At 42.4% G+C, this 27,403-nt stretch overlaps 1 protein-coding gene across 2 annotated transcripts in view; it reads left to right on the plus strand.

The window, feature by feature from the left end:
* The first annotated feature begins 864 nt into the window (after positions 1-864).
* LOC102700945 (phosphoglucan, water dikinase, chloroplastic) overlaps positions 865-27,403 on the plus strand; it is a 35,162-nt gene continuing 8,623 nt past the window's right edge. The window contains exons 1-13 of one of the 2 annotated variants that reach the window (XM_015843158.2): positions 865-1,260; positions 4,841-5,489; positions 8,675-8,761; positions 8,901-9,032; positions 9,576-9,701; positions 9,778-9,956; positions 10,928-11,012; positions 11,379-11,543; positions 11,622-11,674; positions 18,207-18,412; positions 18,525-18,643; positions 20,150-20,220; positions 20,342-20,459. In XM_015843158.2, the coding sequence (XP_015698644.1) occupies positions 1,079-1,260; positions 4,841-5,489; positions 8,675-8,761; positions 8,901-9,032; positions 9,576-9,701; positions 9,778-9,956; positions 10,928-11,012; positions 11,379-11,543; positions 11,622-11,674; positions 18,207-18,412; positions 18,525-18,643; positions 20,150-20,220; positions 20,342-20,459 (2,172 nt within the window). In that variant the 5' untranslated portion in view covers positions 865-1,078. The remainder of the gene's footprint in view (positions 1,261-4,840; positions 5,490-8,674; positions 8,762-8,900; positions 9,033-9,575; positions 9,702-9,777; positions 9,957-10,927; positions 11,013-11,378; positions 11,544-11,621; positions 11,675-18,206; positions 18,413-18,524; positions 18,644-20,149; positions 20,221-20,341; positions 20,460-27,403) is intronic. The other variant, XM_006663902.3, reaches the window with a different exon arrangement.

Here is a 27,403-nt window from a genome sequence, read left to right on the forward strand (position 1 = left end):
GACCACACCACGGAAAGCAAAAAGGCTAATGCGCGCGGCGCGCGACTGCGCGGCACTATCGGCCCAACCACGGCTCACCTACTATTGCGGCCCAACTTAGCAATAGACATCTTTTTTTTTTATTTTTTTCTTCTACTTTATAAATGTGGGTTTAAACTTTATAGGTATAAAGTTTACACGTATAAATTTATATGTATAAATTTTTTTTATAATAAGTATATATTTATAATTTTTGTGTATATATAATATTTTGTATCTATGTAGATTTTTATATGAAAAGTTTGTATATATGTGTATATGTATATAAAGTTTGTATGTGTAAAGTTTACATGTATAAATTTATATGTATAAAGATTTTTCAATATTAAGTTTTTTTATGTATAAAGTTTTTTAACTTTATGGGTATAAAGTTTTATAGATATAAAGTTTTTACTTTATGCGTATAAAGTTTGCATGTATAAAGATTTTTCTATATTTAAGTTTATATGTATTAATTTTTGTGTATATGTAATTTTATATGTATGTGTGTATGTATAAACTTTGCATGTATAAAGTTTATATGTATAAATACATATATATATATATATATATATATATAAAGTTTGTATGTATAAAGCTTATGTGTATAAAGTTTACGTGCATAAAGTTTATGTGTATAAATACATGTATATATATATACAAAACTTTATATATATATATATATAAAAGAGGAAAAGGAAAAACCGATCGCTCGGGGGGGGGGGGGGGGGGGGGGGGGGGGGGGTGGGTGGTTGTGTAATGCGCGCTACCGAGATCCGGAAAAACGGTCGCGGGAATCACGTCCACTCGTTCTTCCCCTCCTGCCAACCATGCCACACGCCCATCAACAAGAGTCTCCGCTCACCTCGGCGCTTCGCTCCTCTTCTCCGGTCGAAGCGGTGGGGTCCTTGGACACCTCGCTCGCTGCGAGTTCCTAGCCGTCCTCCCTCCCTCCCTCCCTCCTCTGCCTTCTCGAAGGGAGCCGAAAGACAAATCGAAGCCGCGAAGCCTTCCGGGCGCGCCCGCTACCTATTCGGCGGATTGCCGTGGAGAAGGATCGATGGCGTCGCTGCGGCCGGTCGACCCCTCGCTCTTCGTTGGCGCCAGAACCCACCGCGGCCTTGTTCTGCTGCCGCCGCCTAGGGTGGTTGCTGGTGCGATGTTCCGCCGTGAGGCGATAGCGCTCCCTGGGCGGCGTGGGTTCTCGTGCCGTGGTGGATCCGCCGCCTCGGCGGCCGAGAGGTGATGTCTTGTTCTTTTTCCTCTCTTATGAACCCGACAAAGTGAAGCTCGGTTGTTGGGGAAGTACTCTTACATGATCCTCATCCCTGAGATGAAGTCTTACATTTCGGTCCTGGTAGTTCGGTCTTTAGAAATTGAATACCGAACCTCCCATCAAAAAATTAGGAACTGACAATTTGGTTGACGGGAATTTCGCTCTTGGTCTTCGGTCTGACCGAAGGGACCGATATGCCGTATGTTGTGCAAGACGGCAGCCTACATGCGGCAAAAATCAATCAAATAATATCCTTGCAAAACGTAAGTGGAGGTTTGAGACTTTGAGGGTCAGAATGGCAAGATGGCATGGGCTCCATTTTGCTCGCCGCACATTCATGCTCCTCATTGGTCCACTGGATGGCGGCAGGCTGTGCAGTGTTCTCGCGGGCCCCGCGACACCATAGATTGCGGCGGCACCACGCAGCAGGCGGTGATGGAACCTGCGGGGCCAAGTCCAGAGGCAGCTAGGGTTAGGAGGATAGAGCCGTGGAGTGGGGACTGGGGAACTGGAAGTTATTCTACTCTCTTAGACTATTGGGCTACTGAGGCACAGACCACCTGAGTTTGGGCCACATTAGTAAGTTTGGTCATTTGGGTACCTGAGCGGAAGAACCGAAGCACCGAAGATTTAAGCGGTCTTTCCACTGCTATCACCGATGAAAGTACTGATGCCCATTCTATTGGGGAGTTTGGTCTAGAGCTTGGTTTCTTCAGTGCCGGTCTTCATTTCTGCCCACTCCTAGTGAGGGACATTCTATTTCTTTTTACCAGGTCCATAACTTTTTCAAACTTGTTAGTGTGTTAATCAACTGACCCCATTGTTTTAAGTTTCGGGATGAATCAGTAACATCAATGGTTGATTTGGAAGCAAATCTTTGACAGATCATTCTGCAAAATTCACAAGTTAATGTCTCAGTGGGAACATCATAGATAGAGATCCACTGATCAGCCCTTCCATTTTAATAATATAAACCTCTGTACTAGAATTTTTTCTTCCTCAAGGGTTCTGGCCAAAGAAAATCACTTGTCAGCCTTCACGATCCATGATTCAGGATTATCACCATCAAACACTGGGAAATCCTTTTTTTTTTGTCCTTTGGTTAGGGTCTCTGCTTATTGATTTCGTCCTCTCACCTTGGGTTGCTTATTAACTCCCACCAGCCCATGCCTTGCTTCTGTCGATATAGGGGTGTGTTGACGAACTTGAGCAGGGTTAGTTGGGGAAGATGGTTTCATGGCATATGGTGATAAGCACCCATGTGGACAGCAGTGTTATATAGTACCTGGTACAGGGTGTAGTGGTGTACTCATTGGTGGAATATGAGGAGTGCTGACATGAATTGAACTGTTAAATTCAGGAAGTGGGGCTGGAATGTGGCTCCCAGTACTATGAGCCGGCATAGTCTCATACACTTCTGGTGTAGTAATAGGACAAGAGACTCCCCCCATTTCAGCAAGGTTAAAATTTGACAGTGACTTGGTTTATGCCTTCACTTCTCCTGGGTGCTAGAGCCACTGACTGAGATACTTCTGGGAATGCTGGGGTCTCCTTCACTTCCTTTCCATGGCATGTGGCTTCTTGCAGATGATAGTAGCACCTCCTGAATTTGCTTCATGGTTTACATCATTTCATTCCATGTGTTTGAGCTTGTACTGCTTGATTTGTGTCTGCTCATGGATGTTCTTGGCATCATCCTCCACCTTCTCATGGAGCTTGGCCAAGGTTGTCTAAATGGCTCGATTTCTGCAACCCAAACTGGCCCTCTTCACTTGGAATGGTGGCAGCTTGAAGGTGCGATGTTGATGCTCAAAGTAGACAGAATATCCTGATGGTTGATGATGACCCACATAGACGACAAGGATGTTGATGCATGACGGCAATGAAGGCGACTGGGACAACATCTGCAGCTGTAGCTCCATGTTGATGCAGCAGCAAGTGACCATGATCAGGATTGCGGTCCAAGAGGATGACGTAGTGGCATGAAGCTTGATAGCGAAGGCACGTACTCGAAGATGATCGGTCGAAGAGTCGTTGTCGTTGGATGTTCTGTTGAGTCATCATGCCGGCGATGCGCTGGGTGGATGATGAAATGGAAGCCGGAGGTGATGCCGATGTTAGAGTAGAATGCATGAAAATCGACAAGGCGATGGGAGTTTGCAAACCCGATCTTTGATCAGGGAAAACATAAATAAATCGATCCATCAGCAAATGGTACAGCAACAACAGTAGTAAACTGCACTGGTCCATTGACCAAGTCCACGGTCAACAGGCAGCCCCACTACTACTACTCTGTACTCTCTTTGACTACCCTCTATCAAGAAGAGAGACAAGCAATGAGCAAAGAGAGAGCCCCCAGGAGGCCAACAACCCGGTGGACGGTGTTGATGGTGTTGGGGAAGGTGCACGCACCGGAGATCAGACTGCTGACAGAGGTAGGTTCACTGCTGCTTTGCTTGACTCAGCACAACAACAAACATGGCCAAGGATTGAACTCTGTTGGTTGATGACGACGAAAACAAAAACAGGAATAGGTAGCTTCCCCTGGGAGATCAAATCCCTCGCAGGGGCGACGGCAGCGGAAGCATAAGCAGCAGCCCTAGATTCCCCACTCTGATGCCATGTTGAATAATAGAGGAGGAATACTGCGTATATTGAATTGATTGTATGGAGTCTCGAGGGGCCAGTATATATAGGAGTACAAGACTTGGATCTCAAGTAATTTAGGAGATATAGATGGAAACTAATCCTATCTACCATAAGTCCATAACAACCAGATACAATACGATCTTATCTATATACGCTAACAAAGTGGTAGTTGCTAGACAAACAGATGGGAAATAAATACTAGTTCTCTTTCTTGATATTGATCCATCTAATCTTCGTGCTTATATGGAGCATGCTTGAATACATACAAAGAAACTAGCTAACAACTTCTGGCTTGGATGCCGCCTGATCTCACTTATCTCCTTCACAGCATGTTACCTTCAACCCCAGATGTCACTCCAAAATTGAAAGATTAACCACTGAAGTGACTAAAAGGGAATCATTTGACATCTCATTAGTCTATGCTAAACAACCAAGAAATGCTTATATTTTGGAACGGAGGTAGTATTAGTTTTAGTTATAGTAAGCATAATGCATCTTCACTTGTCTCTCTAATAGAGGTTGCCTATTTACATTTTATGTATGTTTGAAGACAACAATACTGGAATGCTTGTCTGAATTCTTGTAGATTTAATATAAACATGATTGTTCCATTCAATTTCATTTCATTTTTTCATCTGGCCGCACTTGATTGCTATTTAAATTTTAAGTGGGAGATAATATGATGTAATCCCGTTATCTAGGACTCTGTATACTAAGTGATTATCTCCATTCAAGTGACATTCTATCTGTTATTTTTTTCACAATCGTATTTTCCTTTTCTGCCTTCAAGTGATTAATTAAAATTGTCAACCCAAAAGGTTTGTTCTAAAGGGTTTTATTGGATCTGTGGACAATTTATTGGTTACAGTCGCTATAATTTGGCTCTATATTGTACAGAATAAAGGAGAAACAGAGAGGAGATTCTTCAAAGAAGCCATTGGTGCATCTACAGGTTTATCTAGAGCACCAGGTTAAGTTTGGTGAGCATATAGGCGTTATTGGTTCCACAAAGGAGCTTGGTTCATGGAAGGAGCAAGTTGAACTGGAATGGACTCCAGATGGTTGGGTCTGCCAGCTTAAGCTCCCTGGAGAAACACTAGTGGAGTTTAAATTTGTTATATTTTTGAAGGGAATAAAAGATAAAACATGGGAAGATGGTAATAACCGCGTTGTTGAGCTGCCAAAGGATGGTAAATATGATATAGTATGTCATTGGAATAGAACAAAAGAGCCATTAGAACTTTTAGGAACACCAAAGCTTGAGTTGGTTGGAGAAGCTGGAAAGAACAGTCGTGAAGATGCTACAGCATCCGTAAATATTGTGCCTGAAGATGCTGAAAACATTTCAGTGGATGGGGATGTTGATCTACAAGAGGCAGACTCAAGCACGTTTAGTGGGCAGTGGCAAGGAAGTGAAACTGTTTTCATGAGATCAAGCGAGCATCGGAATAAAGAGACTGATAGGATGTGGGATACAACTGGGCTTAAGGAAATAGCACTGAAACTGGTGGAGGGCGATAAAGCCTCCAGGAACTGGTGGCGCAAGGTTAGTTGCTTTATAGTTATTAATTCTTTTCCAAACAGGCTTTATATTCCATGTAGTTTTGCTATTTATTTATTTATGTGCAGAATTTTGATGCTAAACTTTTATATCATCCTGGATAATACTTAAAGTGTCTCATATTTTTAGGTTCCAGTTGAGTGGATGCAAATATGGAACCATGTTTCTAGTTCCTTGTTTATGCCTTATGAAAGTAGTAGTGCTATTGCCTAGGATTGACAGGAAAATGGTTATGGTTTTCTTTGAGTGATCCACAGTAGGGAAAGTGATTTTCAGTGGTATTTTTTGAAATGGTGTCGGTAGGCATTGTGGCCTAGGGTTATCTGGTGGATGAGATTGCAAAAGTTTATATGAATGTTGGACAGGGAGAAGGTCCTAGGCCTTGATGGTGCTAGGCACCAGTTGTAGCACAGGAATAGTGCATGCATCCGAGATTGCAAAAGTTTATATGAATGTTGGACAGGGAGGTCCTAGGCCTTGATGGTGCTAGGCACCAGTTGTAGCACAGGAATAGTGCATGCATCCACAGAAGCGACCGTCCGCACACGTCTTATTCTGTGTCTATAAACCTTACAATCTAGTGTCTTAGCCATTCCAATGTCAGAGGACACGTTTCGTGCCTGGCGGCCTGCTCTGCTTATGCAGGCTTCTGCCCTTACATGTCCCTATCAGGCAACCAACTTTCCGGCCTGCGCGTGAGTTTGATGATATTCTTATTGGCAAAATCTTCATCTGCCACTCTGCTTTGTTTTAAGTTGATTAAAATGATATGTGAACATGTACCATCTGAAACCACATTAATTAGTTGGTGCTTTGAGTAAAAAGCTATTAGTGTAACTTGACTTCATGATTGAGTTGGCAACCTGATATGAAGTAACCTCTGTTATCAGTTGCTATCTGCCAAAAATGCACTGACGTTCACAGATACTGAAATGGCCATTGCTGTAGCTAGTCTCTTGTGGCAGCCGTGTACAGAAAACTGGTCTGCACCATCTGTTGGACCAAAAAATACCAGGATCGGTGGCTTAAAAAACATGCTAGAATCATTTCATTCAGCTAATACGTGGACCTAATGATTGCCCAAACTTCCTGATGACCGAGAGCGCACGTGTAATAGCCTAAGAACCGCGCAGCCCAGCCCAACCGACGGGTGGGCCCACTTGCATATACCATCACACTTACACACCTCGCTTCGTGTAAAAAAGTCAACCCGGAAGTGATATGGTTGGAGGGGTGAGGCGTTATATGTTAGTTCCACTCTTGCTAAACTAGCAAGGTACTAAACATGCATACACAACTCTCATAGGCCACACAAGTCATATCCTAATTGGGCCAGGATGTCACACCCACCCTTAAAGGACTAGATGTCCCTGTCAGTCAAACTTACCCACATAGCCACACAGGCATATATAGGCAAATGTCCAGGAACATGCCCCTCTTAGCACACATCCATATGTCCAATGCTAGCGCAATATGCCATGCCATGTGCCTCACACAGAGCCTACATGCACCATGTGCCATATGCCCACACACTGACCTGTATGCGCAACCGCGAGAGTCGGCTCTGATACCATTTGTAACAGCTTGCCCTCGAGAATACGCATCCTAGCCCAACCGACGGATGGACCCACTTGCACATACCACCACGCCTACACTTCCGTCCTCGCTTCATATAAAAGAGTCAACACAGAAGTGATATAGCTAGAGGGGTGAGGGCTTATATGTTGGTTTCACTCTTGCTAAACTAGCAAGGTGCGTACACAACTCTCATGGGCTACACATGCCATATCCTAATTTGGTCAGGATTTCACAATGTAATGGTTAAATGTTTACTAAATGTGACATGCTGGGAAAACTTGGGCTGCAAGCTAGAGCAGAAGGTGATTTTGGCTGGAAAGAACAGTAAAACAATAAGAAAAGTTGATACTGATATTTGACATCCAATACCTTGGTTACTGCTCTTCAACTTTTAATATGGAATTAGTGAAAAAAAGATAATGAGTAAAGGGTTGTGTAGCCCCTATCCCTTTGATTTGTTGTCTCTTCATAAGGCTTTTGAAATCAATGTTTAGTCCGTGCTGTGGAATGTCTTGTAGCCACCATAAAACTCCAGTCTTCTGCTCAAGCTATCAGTTTTATAGTTTAGGGAAAATCTGCTTAGCTTATTGTTGGAGTGTATAAAGTGAATTGTTCGCATTTCTCTATCATCTTAGGTTTTTAGGTGTAACTGGCTGGGGCATGCAACTTAACATGGTATCAGAGCTAGAGCTCTCGAGTTCGAGTCCTGACTGGCGCACAATTAAATAAAATACACCATATAGTGCATTTTTTTGGATTCTTGAGAAAACTAATTTGCATGAATGGATCCTTGGCTCAGATCCATCCTCTAAGGCATTGACTTATTGTTGCCTCATCCTGAGGTGGTGTGGGTTTACCATGTCATTAGAGGCCAACACCAACATGCTTGACAGTTGGCACTGACCTCTGCATCACTAAAAATGATGGACTAGACATTATCTTACACCAAACCAATGCTAACAAAGTTGTAAGGTGGTTTTAGTTTTCACCTAAGAGAGCAAGGCTCAAACTAACGCTACATATCTTTTTATGGACCATTTTTCTAGCAATCCTACATTTGACAATTACTCCCCTAATTTCTTATTTTTTTCACCATAATCCTTTTAATTTGTAGTTTTAACATTAAGTTTTAGGGTCCGTTCCTGCAATTAGTTTTCTCACAGGTCTATTTGTGAAATTAGAGAATCTGAAAATGACTAAACTATAAAATGTTCAGCTCTTTCTCTGCAGTTCTATATGTGTACCTTCAAATCTAGTTAAACTGATGAGGGCAGCCAATTTCTGGAAATAGATTATAGATAACTGAAGATGATCCTTAAAACAAGATAGCTAAAGACGAACCGCAGGCTTTCACCTGCTTATGTTGCAGGAAGTTGGCTGTTGTTGTACACTAATCCAATATTTATGCTAAATTGTAGTGTGGTAAAACTGCAAACAAAATGCAGTAATCTTTTAGTCGTACACTTTGTAGTTTGCACTGCTGTTGCTGTCAGATCTTTCTGTGTTTCTTGAACCGCTACTGTGCACAAACCACTACACAGCGCACTGCCTATATAGTTATATTAATTTAATTCATGTTTTCCTTTTCACAGTTAGAGGTTGTCCGTGGGATATTGTCAGAATCTTATGATGACCAGAGTCGTCTGGAGGCCCTTATATACGCTGCTATTTATCTGAAGGTTTCTCCAGTTGCTCCTTGCTATTGGTTTATTGTCCTTAAAATATAAATTTCCTCTTTAAGATTATTCTTTGGAGATAAGGAGAGCATATAACAGTTTATCCATAGCTTTCCTTTTAATTTGTTTTATTTTATTTCAGTGGATTTATACAGGTCAGGTAGCGTGCTTTGAAGATGGTGGCCACCATCGGCCCAACAAACATGCTGAGATATCACGGCAGATATTTCGTCAACTTGAAATGATGTATTATGGGAAAACCACATCAGCACAGGTCAATTTCCCCTTTCATCATAGTAACAAACTGTCACATCAGCATCAGCCCTTAAAATGTTGTGATTATTTTATTCGGACCTCAATGCCTTTAATCAAGTTGAACTAGTCCAATATTGTCCCCTCGAAAAGCAAAGCAAATAGTGTATGTGAGGGACTGTAGGGTTTGCTGGTTGATATTTTAGGAGTGCTAATATTAGGTTTGGTGGTTATCTTTTTCCTTAAGACCCAAACCAATCGTATTTATATAAGGATATCTTTTGATAAGCAAGCAATAACAAAGAAGTAACCTAGTCTCTCCTTAATGTTCTTGCTCCAACTCCAGAGCCTCATCGTCCTAAAATCCCTCCTGGTCCTCTTCATATTGTTATCCCAATGAAATAATTATAGACATGATACTAGTTCAATTTTGATATAATTGCTATTAGATAATTTGTTCTGCTAAAAATGTAATGTTCACTGATATCTTCAGGACTAATGTTTAGGCACATAAACATCATGCCTTGTGAATACAGAACACTCAACTTCAATTATCTTTATGCAGGATATTCTTGTGATTCGCAAAATGCATACTTGTTTACCTTCATTTAAGTCAGAGTTTACTGCCTCTGTCCCTCTAACACGAATTCGTGATATTGCGCACCGGAATGATATCCCACATGATCTCAAGGTGGTGTTCCATTTCTGTGGTTTTAAATAATGTCTTCACTGGATTATGTCCTCAGTTGATCTTTTGATGTCAACAGCAAGAAATCAAGCATACTATACAAAACAAACTTCATCGTAATGCTGGCCCTGAGGATCTTATTGCTACAGAAGCCATGCTTGCTAGGATTACTAAAACTCCTGGAGAATATAGTGAAGCTTTTGTTGAACAATTCAAGATATTCTATAGCGAACTAAAGGATTTTTTCAATGCCGGCAGGTTTATAATTTCCCCATTTTTCTACTTTCAGAAATATAAGTCTTCTATTTGCTGAAAGAAGCTAACAAAATAGGCAGTCTCTTTTCGAACTTATTGATCCTACAATATACTAGAAAAACATAATGATGCCAATTACGGGATTCCAATCCATAACTACTTACAACTAGATGCAGTTGTAATTTTATAGCTCTAGAGACAAACAAAAGGTAGACCACTTTCCACCCCTGTATTTACACAAAGAAAGATAAATCAAGGCCAAAACTTGTGAGAAACACCAGACTGCTGCCCATAGCATACATATTTCTAGCAAAAAGGCTGGTATTAAGAATTCATATATCTACCCAGGGTACCAGTGCTGTAGTTCATTAAACATTAATGCACAGTGTTATGGAAAAAACTAGCAATTAAACTTTTAATGTTTATTGTCAATTATGGGTTTCATGTGTTCACTGAGATTCTAGGTTGTCGATATATGCATCGGAGGGAGTGTGCTGGTTAACACTTATGTGGCCACAGCCTTAGGAGTGTGAGAATCTATACTCCTAAAATAAGGCAATGCTGGTCGCAGTGAATCTGTTATCCCATCAGCTCTCTGTAATTTGTTATCAGTTACTACTTTATATGTTTTAATATTACAAAAGGGTCTCTCTATAGATCATTCTACCTTATTTTATCTCTCAAATAAAAGTTTGTTATGCAATTTTAGACACAACTTATTTAACCCATAGCAAAGCATAGGTATTTAGCTAGTATAGAATACAAAAAAATTACTTCCGATGTGCATATAATTTCTCTTAAAAAATAAGTTAGCTAGCCTGCAATTGAAAAACCTTAAAAAAAATAAAACAGAGTAATAGAGATAATTTATAAAACAAAAATGAAAAGTAGATGTTTCTGTCAAATATTCAAATACCTGTTGGTCATATTGAGTTCCATATATATATTGTCTAACTTGCTTATGAATTTCGCAGCCTATTTGAGCAACTGGAATCCATCAAGGAATCATTAAACAAGTCAGGCTTAGAAGTTCTCTCATCGTTTGTGGAAACCAAGAGGGTAAACTTTGCTGAAACTAGTGAATATTTATTTATGCGTGATCATGAGATAATGCTCTGCCAGGGACCACTCTCAATCATCAACGATTTAGGCACTTCTGTGCTCTGGTTATTTAACATAACAAAATGAAATAAACTTATAAATTTTGAGTTTATGTCACCTTGCTTTGCATCGTGTCCTTGCTATCTCTATGTTTTGGCGATTGATAATATAATGTAAATCTCATCTTGACGTTTGTTACTTTGTATATATTTGAATAAAGGAGCAAGTAGTACTTGTCTGGGATTGATTCATTGTTAGGATGGATTCATTGGTCATCATTTACATGTTTAACTCATATTCCTTTCGTGTTGTCTTCCTTGTCAGAGCTTGGACCAAGTGGATAACACAGATTTGGATAAAAATTATATAATTCAAGTTTTGATGACTACCTTGCAATCATTATCGTCTCTAAGATCGATTTTAATGAAGGGCCTTGAAAGTGGCCTTAGAAATGATGCGCCTGATAATGCTATAGCAATGCGACAAAAGGTTATCTTGTGAAACATAATTGACAAGTATTTGATATTGGAGGCATATATCATGATCTATACTTGATTATGTTTGCAGTGGCGCCTTTGTGAAATTGGTCTTGAGGATTATTCATTTGTTCTGTTAAGCAGGTAACTGACCTAGTTACAACTAAAGTTCCATTCTTTTCAACTACTTTGCTGGGTTATTGCCTTGGGTTATTTGCTCCAGGCCTCTAAAAAAATACATTTTCTTAAAATAGTATCCTCTATTGGATTGCTTAGACCACTTTTTCTCAGCTATGTGTTAAGTTTATTCTCATAATATTTGATTCATCCCTACAATCCATGATAAGAATCCAGTCAATAATCTGTTTCAAAAGAGACCTTGGTTTGATCACAAACCTCGTGAAATTTTACTTTTAAATCCACCTTTGTTTATCCATGCTGACATGTTAGTGGTTTGGTCTATTCGTGTTACTCGTCAATAGTCGTCAAATCAGTGTGTGTATACAAAGTTACTCTCAGGGCCTGTTTGGATAATGAGATATGAAGGGTGGGATTGGGATAGGGAAATGAATTTAGGATGAAATAAGGTGAGGAACAATTATGGTTAAGATTCAAGGTTACCCTTTGGTTGGTGAGAAATTAAGTGGGCCCTCAAAGAAATTACATACTTTTTTCAAAACTATGTGTGGTCAATCAAAGATTTAGTGACGAAACTTTAAGTAAATATATATATATTGTGTTAGATGTATTGTATAGCTAGCTATGTTTTTACCCTATTCTAGGGTGTTTCCTGCACTTTGTACAATTAGTGTCTTGTATATTGTTGGCCCATTTTGGCTCATTGCAATTGAAGTCCAATTCTCCAAACATGATATCAAAGCACCAGTTTAGGGTTAGGGTTTCGCACAGTCGTCGGCCGCCGTCGGCCTCCATCGTCGCTAGCCTCGTCGCGCGCCTCTACTCCCGCTCGCCGCCTCTCCTCCCTCTGCTCTGTTGCTCGCTTTGCTCTGCTCGTGCACCATCCCCGCCTTCGCCTCTGCTCCTGTCCTCGCTCTGCGCCTTTGCTCCTCTTCTCGCTCTGCTCGCACCGCTGCCGCTCCTCCGCCAGCCGCCGCGGCTCCTCTTCTCTATTGCGGCTACTGGTGGTGGTACTCTCCTCTGCTGCGGCTGGTGGTGGTGGTGGTGGTGCTGTCCAGGGAATCCTCTCTCCTGCGGCTGCTGGTGGTGCTCTGCTCAGGGTCGGCTCTGCTGCGGCTACTGCTGGTTGTGCTCTGCTCAAGAATATCACTTGTGAACCTTCTAATACGGTGCCCTTAGGGAAACCGGGTGCTATCTCATTTCCAAAGTCCCCGGTCATCTTCAATGGGCTTAACTTTCGGGAGTATGCACTGCATATGCAGATCCATATGCGCAGCCAACGGTTGTGGGGCTACCTCAATGGTGATCAGCCTTGCCTGCCTTGTCCCACCTTGCCATTTGAGCCTGCCATCTCGGTTGATGTTGATGACGGCACCAAGTGTGGCCTCTTTGACAACCTTGCACTGCCATGGAGGCATACCAGACGGATCTCGCCCTCTACGAGACCTGGTTGGAGGAGGCCTATGCTAGGGCCATTTTGGTTGGGAGTATGGATGTTGACATATCGCTTGACATTGCCAGCCTTGAGAGCTCTCAGCTGATGTGGTCTCGTCTTCGCCAGCAGTACGAGCCTCGCAATGATGCCATGTTCCTTGCCATGGTGAATGAGGCACAGTCTCTTCGTCAGCTTGATGCCACAGTGGATGAGTTCTTTCACAAGATGTCAGTAGTATGGTGTCAGGTGGATCCGCAGGACGCTGATGTTTGTTGTACTTGTACCTGTTGCCGATGCTAGAGGCTCTAGATAGAGACTACACACCTCTACGAGTTTTGGTCACGTTTGTGGCATGAGTTTGAGCCAGTTCGTGCTCAGTTGTTGGCGCGGTGCCCTCGACTGTCATTGTTGGAGGCTTTGCCTAAGCTACAGGCTAAGGAGACTCGTTGTCATGAGGTTGGGATAGGCACTAGTCAACAGTCTCCTTTTGTCTTACCTGTTTGTGGTTTGCCCTCTCAGGTGCCATTGTCAGTGGTGGTGCCACAGGCTGTAGCTGTGCCAACACTGTTACCTGTTGTAGCTGGTGCTCTTAGTGTTCCCTTAGGCATTGTCTGTTGATACAAGTAGAAGAGAGATCAAAATCACCGCCCATCTCCGGGTTCTCGACATGGCTCTTCTCAGTCGAGCTCTTAGCAACTCTCGTCCACTAAGCAGGAGCTTCTCAGGCCACTTCGTCGCCTTAACACTACAGCTCCTACCTCCACCCATGGGTCTGCTGCTTAGGCTTCTAGTCTTCCACCACCACCACATCCTTCCTCTTTAGGTATATTGTCCTTGTGGTTCCTTGACTCTGGTGCTTCTTTTCATATGACACCCGATTCCACACATCTTTCTTCTATGAGTCCTAATACCTCTCTCACCGTTCAGACAACAGATGGCACCTCTTTTCTTGTTGTTGGTCATGGCACTCTCTCTACTTCCTTAAGAGTTCCTACTGTCTCATGTTCCTAAGTTGACTATGCAGCTAATGTCCGTGGGTCAAATCACCGATCATGGTTGTTAGATTTTTCTTGAGGCTCACTCCTATTGTGTTCGGGATCATTGCACAGGGCTCTTGGTGGGGACTAGTCCTAGGCGTCATGATTCTCAGCGTCTTTGGGAGCTTGATTAGCTACATCTTCCTTCAGATGCTTCTACGAGCCAGTCCACTAGTTCTACTACTTCGGCTTTAGCTGCTTCATCTACTCCCACTTTTGTTCAGTGGCATCGCCGATTAGGTCATCTTTTTGGTTCTCGATTGTCCACTCTTGTTGGTAGTGGGGGTCTTAGGACCTGTTTCTGGTGATACTGCTCTACACTATACGGGTTGCAAGCTTGGAAAGCAGCTATAACTCTGCTATCCTTCTAGTGAGTATAGGTCTGAGCGCCCTCTTGATCTTATTCATTCTGATGTATGGGGACAGGCTCTCTTCGTTTCGAAAGGTGGCCATCCCTACTACGTGATCTTTATTGATGACTATTCAAGATTTACTTGGATTTACCTCATGTCTTCTCTTGGTCAGTTTCTTTCTATTTATCAACAGTTTGCCACTATGGTTTGCACTCAATATGATTCTTCTATCCATGCTTTTCGTGCTGACTCTGCTGGTGAGTACATTTCGGCAACTCATCGCCGTTTTCTAACTAAGCAGGGAACACTTCCTTAGTTCTCGTCACCTAGTGCTCATGCTCATAATAGAGTTGCTGAGTGCAAGCATCGCCATATTCTCGAGACTTTTCGTGCCCTAATGATATCCTCGCATCTTTCGCCTTACTTCTAGGTCGAGGTTGTCTCCACTGTTGTTTTTCTCATTAATCGCCAGCCCTCTGTTCTTCATGGTTGTACTCCATATGAGTGCCTTGTTATGGTTGTACTGCTCCTTGGTATAGTCATCTTCATTGCTTTGGTTATGTTTGTTACATTCTTCTTCCTCCTCGCGAACGTACCAAGTTGACTACCCAGTGTGTTGTGTTTTCCTTGCGTACAGCTCGAAGCATCAGGGCTATCATTGCTATGACCCTGTTGCATGGCGTATGAGGATATCTCGTGATGTCACTTTTGATGAGTCTCGTCCATACTATCCTCGATCTCCCACTTGTGACCAGTCCTCCACCGTTCAATCTCTTTTTTGACTCTTCCGCATTGGTCTTTTCCTTCTCTAGCACTTGTCACGTCTCCCTCATCGCATATTCCTTTGGTTTCTCCACCATCTCTCTCCCCTACGTCCCCACCATCACCACTGCCGCATCCCCACCATCACTGCCACCATCCCCAACACCACCGTTACCATCTCCTACTTCTCTTGTGGATCCTTTCCATGAGATCCCTCCTTTCCCGCTGCACTACTCTCTTAGTTCGTGCCCTTCAGCTGAGTTGACTTCTCCATCTATCCGTAGTCCAGCTCCTCGGTATGATCTTCGTGATCGCAGTACCATCCATCCCGAGCCTAAATATTGATTTACTGCTGCAGCTATTGCTGCACCAGGAGCGGCAGCATGCGATAGCTGAGGAGATTGCTGCCTTGGAGCGTAGTTGGACTTGGGATATTGTTACTAGACCTACTCATGCCACTCCTATCACTTGCAAGTGGGCCTACAAGATAAAGACTCGCTCTGATGGTTCTCTTGAGTGTTACAAAGCTCGTCTTGTGGCTCATGGTTTTCAACAAGAGCATGGTCGTGACTATGATGAGACTTTTGCCCCTGTTGCTCATATAACCACCATTCGGACCTTGCTAGTTGTTGCCTCTATTCATCAGTGATCCCTTTCCTAGCTTGATGTCAAGAATGCCTTTCTTAATGGAGAGCTGAGAGAAGAGGTCTACATGCAGCCGCCTCTAGGATATTCTATCCCGGATGGCATGGTCTTTCGGTTGTGTCATTCTCTTTATGGTCTCAAACAAGCCCCTCGTGCTTGGTTTGAGCAGTTCTCCACTGTCGTCACTGATATTGGCTTCAATGCTAGTGAGCATGATCCTGCTCTCTTTGTTCACGCTTCTCCTCGTGGTCGGGCCCTTCTACTATATGTTGATTACATGATTGTCACTGGTGATGACTCTCAGTTCATTGGTCTTGTGAAGAGCGGTTTAGTGACTAGATCTTGATCTCAGTCCTCTCAGGTATTTCCTTGGGACTGAGGTATCTTCTATGTCTACCGGCTTCTATCTCTTCCAAGAGAGATATATCCAGGACATTGCTCGCGCTAGTCTCACTGATGACTGTGTAGTTGACACTCCTATGGAGTTTGGGCTACATCTTCGGCCCACTGATGGTGAGCCTCTTCAGGATCCCACCTGCTACCGCCACCTCGGTCGGAGTCTTGTCTATCTTGGTGTCTCTCGTCCAAACATTTCTCACTCAGTTCACATTTTGAGTTAGTTTGTTTCTACTCCTACTCAGCTCCATTATGCCCACCTACATATTCTCCAATATCTTTGCGGTACTATCTCTTGTCGCCTTCTCTTCCCTCGCTCTAGCTCCTTGTAGCTTCGGGCATACTCTGATGCGGCTTGGGCTAGTGATCATGCTGATTGTCGTTCTCTCTCTGCTTACTGTGTCTTTCTTGGTTCCTCTCTTATTGCCTGGAAGACCAAGAAGTAGACTGTAGTTTCCCGTTCGAGTGCAGAAGCCTAGTTGCGAGCCATGGCAGCCTTGACAGCTGAGGTCACTTGGTTCGCTGGCTCTTGGAGGATTTTGGAGTTTTTGTCTCCCCACCGACTCCCCTGTTCTCATACAATACTGGTGCGATCAGCATGCTCGAGACCCAGTGAAACATGAGCTCACCAAGCACATAGGCATAGATGCTTCATACATGCGCTCCCAGGTGCAAGATGATGTTGTAGCTCTTCAGTATGTTCCTTCGGAGCTTCAGTTAGCCGATTTCTTCACGAAGGCCCACACCAGAGCTCAACATAGCTATTTTCTTTCCAAACTCAGTGTGGTTAATCCACCATGAGTTTCATGGGGGGTGTTAGATGTATTTTATGGCTAGCTGTGTTTTTACCCTATTCTAGAGGGTGTTTTCTGCACTTTGTACAGTTAGTGTCTTGTATATTATTGGCCCATTTTGGCCCATTGCAATTGAGGTCTAATTCTCCAAACATATTGGAGGTTGCTCCTTGAAAATTTAAGGCCACATGAAGCTTACCTTGGATCATATCAGAATATGAATTTGCTTGCCCACTAGATTTTTGTTTTGTTTTGTTCCAGAAGGACTATATTGGATTGAGAAAACGAATAATTGTTAGCGGTTAGATAGAAACATTGTATGGGCAAACATTCTTATCAGGGACAAAAGGTATGACTTCTTTGCCATAAAGGCCAAGGTGTAAAATATATTTACCTAGTTATGAAGATGTAGTTAGGAAATTGGAGGTATGCACAAGGAACAAATTACATGTGAACAGTACTTGTGGTTGTGGCTACTGTGTTAGTCCAAGTTGCCCAAACAAATTCAACCAATGTACCTCCATTAAAATTCTGCAATGAGAAACCAAGAATTATTCGAAGCCTCAGCCTCTATACCATGGTAGGAAGAAGGCGGCAGCTAGAGCCTAGATGTGGATGAGGGTTATATCCCTACCACAAGCTAATCTATACCTTGTGGTGTGGAATCTTGTTGAATAAAAATATTAAGGAAAAATAAGTATGAGTATGGATAAAAGTAAATGCTGTTGTTGCACTCTCATGCAGACATAGTCATACTTTGGTAATGTCATATATCTATGCACATGTATAGTGCATATTGTTCTATTTGAGGGCATGCAGAGTCATAATGGATTTTACTTGTTACTTTTGTGGCATTGAACTGATTTCCTTTTGTGCTTTAGTGAAAAGAAGTCCTGTAGAAAAATATTGCTTCGTATTTTATTTTCTGGATAATACTGATGCATTGCAATGATTAGAATGTTGTCAACTTCTGCTGACTTATTTGTTATGATTTGTAAGTTAATTCACTCCATTTTATCATTTCTTGCTTTGAAAATAAAGTTGTAGCTAGTCAAACTTATATTACTCTTGGCTGTACTAGTAAATTTGTATTCTTTTGCTCTGGCACCATAACAGATATATCAATACTCTTGAAGCCATGGGTGGATCAGCTTCACTTGCAAAGGATGTATCTAGAAATACTACTGTATGGGATACTACTCTTGAGGCCCTTGTCATTGGCATCGATCAAATTCGCTTTTCAGGTTGGAAAATTGATGAATGTATTGCCATAGGGAATGAGCTTCTTTCTTGGAAGCAAAAAGTTCTATCTGAAAGTGAAGGTACTGTTTTATTCTTTAATATCTACCTATTGTAAATGCCCGTGCCTAAATACCTTTTTCTTGTAGTCAGGATTGAGAAATATCCTAAAACCATGTATTGTCATGTATGTAGGCTGTGAAGATGAGAAATATATTTGGGCACTAAGACTTAAAGCTACATTGGATAGGGCACGTAGATTAACAGAAGAGTACTCTGAAGCACTTCTTTCTATATTCCCTGAAAAAGTAATGGTAAGTGTATTTTCTGAAGCTAGAGTAGATTGAGGCAATGACCATAAGTGAAAGAAAATGTTAAATGGTATACAATTCTGCCACCTTGTTATTGCTTGACTCCGGGTTAGTTTGCAGCTATCATTCTATTAAATGGTTTGCTCTTTTTTTTTAAAAAAAAAGAAACCATTGTTAATATCTCCATCCTAGAATATAAGAGGTTTTAGAGTTGGCCATGGGTATTAAGAAAGTCGGTGAAATTAAATGGACAAAGATTATTATTGGTTAAGAAGAGAAAGTAGGTGAATTTTAGTGGTAGGAGCCTGTGATTGGTAGAAAAGAGAATGTAGGTGTGAAGTGGTTATTTCTGTGACAAATTTTGAATGCTAGAAGTTTTTATATTTTGGGATGAAGGGAGTAGATGTTACTAGATGTATCTTGCTTGCTAAGTTTAAGTTAGATAAATCACTTTGTCCCAATTATTGTCTCATTTCATCTCAAATGGTTGAAAAATATTGAATTGCATCTGGATTAAGAAAAAAGTAGCTAGATTGACACAAAAAATTAAAAGCATTTTAACTGATAACCTGAATGAGATTATCATATTCTGCTTCAGACTCGAATCGGACCAAGATATGGAAAATTCCTTGATGCCATTGAATTTTTTTCCAGTTTTAGATACGCCACTGAATTTTTGCTTATTTATTTGCCACTGTTCTTTAGTTTTGCAAGATAGAATTAATATCCCACAAGAGGTGTTACTAATTCTTTCCTAGAAATGCAATTATTGAACAAATATTGTGGAAGAGGTGGGAAATTCCAATTTTACCCTTGGTGTGCAAATGAAGAAAGTCTGATGTTCCTGTTCTGCCACCATGTTAGGGTTGTTGATTGTATTTATGCCATTGTTTGAAAGCTAACAATATTGCATAAGAAAAATCAGACGTGTGTCAGTGTGCTCACAGGAACCATATCCTTGTCAATGTGCTGGCGCAGGTATGCAATATCCTGATAAGCATATATGCATGCAACTGCATGCATGCCATTGAATGAAACAAATATGAAGATACAACATTGTCAATATTATTATCCAATAAACATAAACGCGTAGTCTAATCAGCTGATGTGTCTCCTTTAACACATCCTGCTCAAGCCCCAAACCTCAGTGTGATCCTGGCTCACAAACCGGTCGTTTATGAGTTCCAGCGTGCACACTGCCCACCACCCAAGAAGAATAGAAGTTAGATGGCGAAACATGGTGAGTAAAGCTAGGGTAGGACTGCCATGTCCGAACAAACAATGGTATATCACTTGAGCTAACGAACTGTTTCCTCACAACATTAACATCGATTACAATTTTGGGCATGTTAAAATACCAATGGTAAAAATTGAAGCAAAATTTCAGTGGTATATAGGGATTTTTGGTGGCATGTAAGAAGTTCCCTCCAAGTTCGGAAAATTGGTTCATGGACAACTTTACTCAGATGGCCTTCCAAACTAAGATTCTGTATGGCTGTCTGTTAACAGGTTATTGGGAAAGCCCTTGGAATACCAGATAACAGTGTGAGAACATACACAGAGGCAGAAATTCGTGCTGGGTAATCCTTTTTTGTAATGAATTACAGGATAATATATTTTATTTCAGAGTCTTGAAGGTGTGTTTTGTTTGGAGTACTACCAATCTAATTATTCTGAACCTAACTTTTTATATATGTCTAGTGTTGTTTTTCAGGTATCCAAACTTTGCACAATACTTCTGAAAGCAATTCGAGAAGTGCTTGGATCATGTGGCTGGGATGTTCTTGTTCCTGGAGTGGCCCATGGAGCTCTGATACAGGTATATTATATTTAACTAAGCAGCAGATATTTTTGCATTGAAATTCCTTCTGTTTGCATTGTGTTGTTTTCTGAGTTCTTCTCACCATAATCGTTATACGAATTTCTGGAGAGGATGGTGCCCTGCCATTGAAGGGCTTGAGTGAGATGGCATGAAATACATCATGAACACAAGCATGCAGTGCAGCTGAAGACGTAGGGCAACTGCCATGACATTGTTGAACGTCTAGTAAAAGCCCATAGAGCTACAACCACATCCTGCACTTGCGATCACATGTATGAAGCATCAACACCTATGTGCTTGGTGAGTTCATGCTTCACTAGGTCTTGAGCAATAATGATCGCACCGGTACTATCCGAAAACATGGGAGTTAGTGAAGAGACAGAAACCCCAAAATCCTCAAAGAGCAAACGGAGCCAAGTGACCTCAGCTGTCAAGGTTGACATAGCTCGCAACTCGGCCTCTGCACTCGAACGGGAAACATCAATCTGCTGCTTCTTGGTCTTCCATGCAATCAGAGAGGAACAATGGATGACACAGTAAGCAGAGAGAGAATGACGACAACGATCAGGGTGATCACTAGCCCAAGTTGCATCATAGCATGCAAGGAACTAGAGTGAGGGAGGAAAAAAGCTATGAGAGACAATTTTACAGAGATATCATAGTACACTAAAAAGGTGGGCAAAGTGGAGGAGCAGAAACAAACTAAAAATGTGAACCGATGAGAAATGTCAAGGCGAGTGATGCCAAGATATTAAGACTCCCAACACGATTGTGATAGCAGGTGGGATCCTGAAGAGACCATCAATGGGAGAAAGATGCTAAACTCCATAGCAGGGTTAACCATGTATTGATCAGTGAGACTAGCACGAGCAAGGAGATCTTGAATATACTCCTCTTGGGATAGTTAGAAGCCAGATGATGTAGAAGAAACCTTAATTTCCAAGGAAAAACATGTGAGGACCTAAATTAGACATTACAAATTGGTAATACCAGGAGCTGTCACTAATGATGATCATGTCATCAACATAAAGAAGGGTGAACAAACAGAGCATGATCAAGGACGATAGAGGAAAATTGCCCAAACAAAGCGCATGGGGCCTATTTGAGACCATAAAGAGAACGACACTGAGAAAAAAATATTCTATCAGGGCTAGAATACCTTGGAGGCCTATGTGGAAGTTTGAGTCCTACATTAGGGGGTGGGCGGTGAATAGGTAGTTTTAAAAAGTAAACTAAAATGGAAGTAACAACACTTGATGGAAATTCCATTGGATAAAATTTTCGTTAGAGGCAAGTAAATTCACAATAACGAGCAAGATAGATGAATCTAGAACTTGGTGGCCACAAGAGCTAAGCAAGTATACAAAGAGCAAAAGGAGTGAAACAATAATGGAGAAATATGATCGAGAAGCACCGTAGGCCTTTGTACTAGATCTTGATATAGCAATTTGCTTCTTGGTCTTCCATGTAATGGGAAAGGAGCCAAGAATAATACAATAGCCAGTGTCAGAACCACGTTCTGAAGGATCACTTGCAAGTGGCATCTGGGTAAGCATGGAGCTTAGGGGAACAACTTCAAGCATAAAACAAGCCTCGAGAAGGTGTACCCCTTAAATACCTCAGCACACGAAGGAGATGGTTGTAATGAATTGAGGTAGAAGCACTGACAAAGTTGACTTAAAATATGAATGGCATGAGCAAGGTCAGACCTTGTGATAGTGAGATAGACAAGACTTCCCACAATATGGCGATATCAAGAGAGATCCTCGAGAGGGGTACCATCATCAGGACGAGCTGCAAATGGAGTTCCGTAGGCATTGCAACTTTCCATTTATCAATGATACCAGAACAATCAATAAGATCTTGAATATTTTTGGATTGAGAAAGATAATAACCCTTTGTCGAATTTTTTACCTCAATGCCCAAGAAATAATTAAGGATGTGTTTATGTATGCCAAGTGAGTGTGTGTGCACTTCTTTGTGTTGAGTTCTCGCGCATGTGTGCGTTGCTCGACGTGTTTGTTGCTTGCTGGAGTGATTTGTTCTTGGGCCAAAGCTAACAGTGGGATGGGTTAGAGCCAACCCAGGATCATGGGATGGGTTGGTCCTATTTTTCTGTTTGGTTGAAGGAATGGGTCTGACCCTTTCTTTTGTTTGGATGGAGGGATAGGATATGATGGGATGGAGTGCTCTTGTCACATGTTTGAATGGAGGGACGGAGGTGGAATGACTTCGTGTGGTTACCTTCTCATATTGTGTTGGTAAAGTTAACTTCAAACGGTAGTTTTAAATAAAATAATATATTTAGTTCATATAGCAACTACAAACAACGAGTACCGTTAGGCAGTAGAAATGATAGAGTACTCTATAACAAGTGCAAACAACAATCACATGAATTGATATATATATTGCACGTAAATTTGAAGTAATCAAAAAGATATCAGAATCACATGAATTAATATGTATCTGTTGCACATAAATTTGAAGTAATAAAAAATATAACAGGCCATTCAGCTATTGTTCAGTAATCCCCCACCCTAAGTGCTGCCCTTTCCGTTTCCTTTTCATTGTAGCCCCTTTTCTTTTGGTTGGTCCTCCTCGACTATGGGTGCTCCAAAAGAAGATGGGATGGGGGCATGGCACGAAGGTGGTTGTCTGTTGTTGGTCGGGTAGCTGCAGGTGTGGGTTGTGTTTTCATTGCGGTTGCGGCAGCTACATGCTCAGTGAAGGTGGTTTCTTGGGCTAGCCGTCCCTTGTTACGACGTCTTGATTGGGGTGGAGTTGGGGCTGCTGCTAGTTTGGCTAGCTAGGCAACGATAACACTCTCTCATGTCGCTGTAAACCTTGGTGACTTCCGCTTCTGGTAGTTAAGGGGAATCTATGGCGAAAGCCTTGCCCAGTTAACCTAGTGCTTACAAGACGACATCTGCGGGTGTCGTTTTCCTTCTTGAAGGCGTTGTATTCTAGATTCCCCTTCATCCTTCGGGTGAAAACCCAGTCCATGTTTTTGCATGAGCGATGTCAACGTCTTTGACGTTGTTTCCTTGTTGGAGGCTTCGCTTGAAGGTCCTACCTTGCGACTAGTTGTCTTTGTTTTCTTCTCCTAGGAAGTCGGAGCTGCTTGTAGTCAAGCTCGGCAACAATGACTTAGGCATGGTGGTTTCTCTCTAGTTGTGATGTCGCTTCCTCGTCTCTTTGTCCTAGGTGTTGCCGGTCCCCTCTTGACCGTGCAGTTCAGGTTGTGTCGGTTCTCCTCAATTAGCCGTGCTCTTTATGGTTTTCGGACCTGCTTTTCCTTATAAACAGGGCCAACTCTCTTCTATCAAATTTCGGCAGACATGTCGTCGTCATTTGTTCAATAAAAAGAATTTTAAAAAAATGCAGGTCGCCTGCTGCCTGTCGACAGCTGTCCCCTGCCGACTGCCTACTACCTTGCGCTGGCCACCACCGGATGTGCTGCATGGCCGCGCAGCTGCCTCCGCACGCATGCGCCACCACCGGCCCACATCACCGCGTCTAACACCTACCTGCATGTCGCGCCACCGTTGACTACAATGCATGCTGCGCAGCCGTCGTCGTCGCCTACCCTTCCTCCCACGCCTCCCTCCTGGCAGCTGCGTAGCCGTCGCCTGAATACTGCACCGCAGCTAGACCACGTCGCAGCCGTTGCAGGCTGCTCGCCCTCCACCTGTGCAGGTCGGCATCGTCGCCGCGCATGCCTGCGTCGCTGTCAGAGTAGCTAGAGAATGAGGGAGAAAGAAAAGGAGAGAGCGATGGAATACATGCGCAGATGCCGGCCACGTCGCTCAGTTCTGGAGCGGTCGCCGCCGATCTGCATCTATGTCGGGAGGTCGTCTGAGTGCCATAGTCCACGTGTGCGTCGAATAGCAGTGCGACGGCACGGTCTGGCTCGTTTTCCTGGTTCAGCACAACTCGGATCTGAGGGTATATTCGCTTCTTAGGTTCGTCCTATCCCACCTAGTCCACAAACCAAACACCCCTTAGAACGAGATGGCTCTGACCCAACCCACCTAAACCTGGCAACCAAACACACCCTAAGAGGGCCTAAGTCTGACATTTGGAATTGGTCACCAAGTTGTTTTCTTCACAAGAGAAATATGCTCTACGTCATCTGACATAATCAGCATGCCATCAACATATAAGAGAAGCAAAGTACGACCACGTGAAGAAAGATAAATAAACAAGGTAGGATCATGATCCCTAATCCACTCAAGAATCACTCCTATGATCAAGGGACTAGGTTGGGGTAGCAAAAATGTATGAGGAAAGCCCTAGAACAGCTCTGGTTCGAAGTGAGTGGCCAAGGCATAGGTGGGTTTAAATAAAAGTTGTCCTCATGTTTTTGTTGGAAAGTTATAGGATCCAGATGGTCCGACCAGCTCAAACGGACTGTCCGGCCGACACTTAGGGTTTCTACGATGCAGACAACAAGACTGTCCGGTCTAGACAGCTGAAGGAGGTAGAAACCTTTAACCGACCTATTGATTCTTGAGCAATTTTGAACGCATGACTAACATTTGCAGCCCCTCTTAATAGTACAACACACCTAAGGCTCAACCGAAATGAAAATTGGCTTCAAATGTAACTTCCAAGTCTTCTCGATGCACGTACAAGTCGATCCTGCAAACATTTCAACCTTTCGAATACCATGTCTGCATAAGATCTTCATTAGGTCATTAATTCTTTAATAGCATTGCCATTAATCATCCAAAACCCGCTTAGGGGCTAGATGTACTTTCAGAGTCTTCTTAGTCTAAAGCAGCCTCTAGAAAAGACGGTCAAGGACGTCGTGTTAACAACTAACCTCTGACAAACTCAAACTCAGGTTTGAGATGGGAAAATAGCTCATAGAGGCGAGTGGTCTCTGTTTGTGATGTTAGCAAGTACTTGTGCGATAGTCTTCAGCACCACAAATAGCCTGCAAAAGAATTCATCCATAGTGGCACCGAGCTGATGAGGAGGCAACCTCATTCACCACGACAAGAAACATGGCACCATTACGAAGCTCAAACTGTTTGCATGTGCAATGCATATTCCTGGAAGATGACCATTGGCTTTGGAAGAGAGATAGCACCTTGTTTTCGTAAGGGTGCCAACACAATAGGGTACTTCCTAGTAGTAGTAGCAGAAGGGGTGCCGTACGAGACGAGAGCTTTAGCAGTAGGTGGTGTTATCCTATTGGCGACAATAGCAGCAGAGGGGAGCCCTACTTGACGCTAGCAACAACAGTAGTGGGGGTATCTTGTCTGGCGACGACAACAACAAGGGAGATTCTGATGGCGGCACTAGAGGAGATGGAGCGGTGCTAGGGGAGGAGCAAGCAGTAACACTAAATAGAGGAAGTGGCAGTGCCAAAGGAGTAGCAGGGCGATGCCAGTGGAGAGGCAAAGCTCTACGATGCAGTGCGCGTACGCAAGAGGAAAGAAGTTGGCTAACGTCGGCCCTAACCCTAAACCTCAGGCTCCATACCATGTTACAACCATGGATCTTGAATGCAATTGGGCCAACTTGGGACAATAGGTATACCTGGACAATTATGCATATATGCAAAAAAACACCCTCTAGAATAGAATAATTACACAGCTAGCTAGCAATACATCTAACATTTTGTAGTGTATTTTAGTGTATTTTTTGTCTAATATGCTTACTAATTTCTTGGATTTGACTACTTGGTCTAACCTAGGCACCTGCTAGGCAGGGCCGAGGCGCCAGTTAGGTGCTAGGTGCCATCCAACCGCTTGACTAGGGCCTAGCACCTTGTTACACCACACCATGGTGAATGATCGCAAGTACATTATGAGATCATATTGACCACCTTCATCTCACCATTGGATTGTGGACTAAATGCCAAACTTGTGCAGATGGAGATCTGCACCGTGGTTTAGCCGTTTAGGGATGAGCAAAGGGTATACAACAATTGCAATGCTACGACTATAAATGTGTGGAGTTTTGGAGAAAATCTTGTGTATATGTTTCCTCCAAAAAGTCCGTCCTAGCTTATGGCCCCTTAATCCTTTCCACTCTATCTATCACACTCCACCCTTCCAAATGTATTTATTCTTTCCATTAACATTCATAACACTTTGGATGCACGTAACATGTTTTTGGAAGAATATAAGAATCATTTAACATTAGCGAAGCCCTTTATCCTTGGCATTTGAGAAGTTTGTTTTCCTGTCGTAGGCAAGTAACTAGTGCAAAAATTTCATATTCTAGCCCTTTTTGCAAAGAAATTTTATAAATGGACCCCTTTAGAAACATTATCCAATAATGGACCTGTTTCACGACGCCAAGATACATGGTGTAGATGTACAGCAGCTTGGCAGAGGTGAGGTTGACTGTGATCTAGTATGCGCCAAGGTGGGGTTGGCGTGGAGGTAGACCAGTGAAGCCTACCTCAGCACCACGAATCGTGGCACCAAACTGTTATACCTCCATGCCATGTAACTTGGCGCCATGAAACGGATTCATTTTTGGATAATGTTTCTAGAGGGGACTAGTGAAAAGGGCTAGAATGTGAAAAACTTAGAAATAACTACATGTCGATTGTTGGTTAAATTTTCATTGGTGACATCGAAATTTCTCCTCTTTTTGAAGTATAGGCTTTGTGCATAAACAGCCTAAAGACTAGTTTTCTGCTCTCTAGGGTTCTTACATGTTTTTTATTAGCGATATTAAATGTTATTTGACTCATAAAAACATGCAGGTAAATTATTGTATGCTTCGTTTCTAATTAAATTAGATCAGCTTGGGCCAATGCCTTGCAAGATGAATTTCCTTCAGGCTACTAGACAAGGAATGGTTGTCATGACGTCAGTCCTAAGCCCTAATCTTTTCAGCGTATTCGCTAAATTATTGAAATGGATTATTTGCTCCATGTTTTGAGAAATATGTTTTCTCAAAAAAAAATCTACTTCATA

The sequence above is a fragment of the Oryza brachyantha genome, chromosome 12, assembly GCF_000231095.2.
Source record: "Oryza brachyantha chromosome 12, ObraRS2, whole genome shotgun sequence".
In the NCBI taxonomy this organism is placed as follows: Eukaryota; Viridiplantae; Streptophyta; class Magnoliopsida; order Poales; family Poaceae; genus Oryza; species Oryza brachyantha.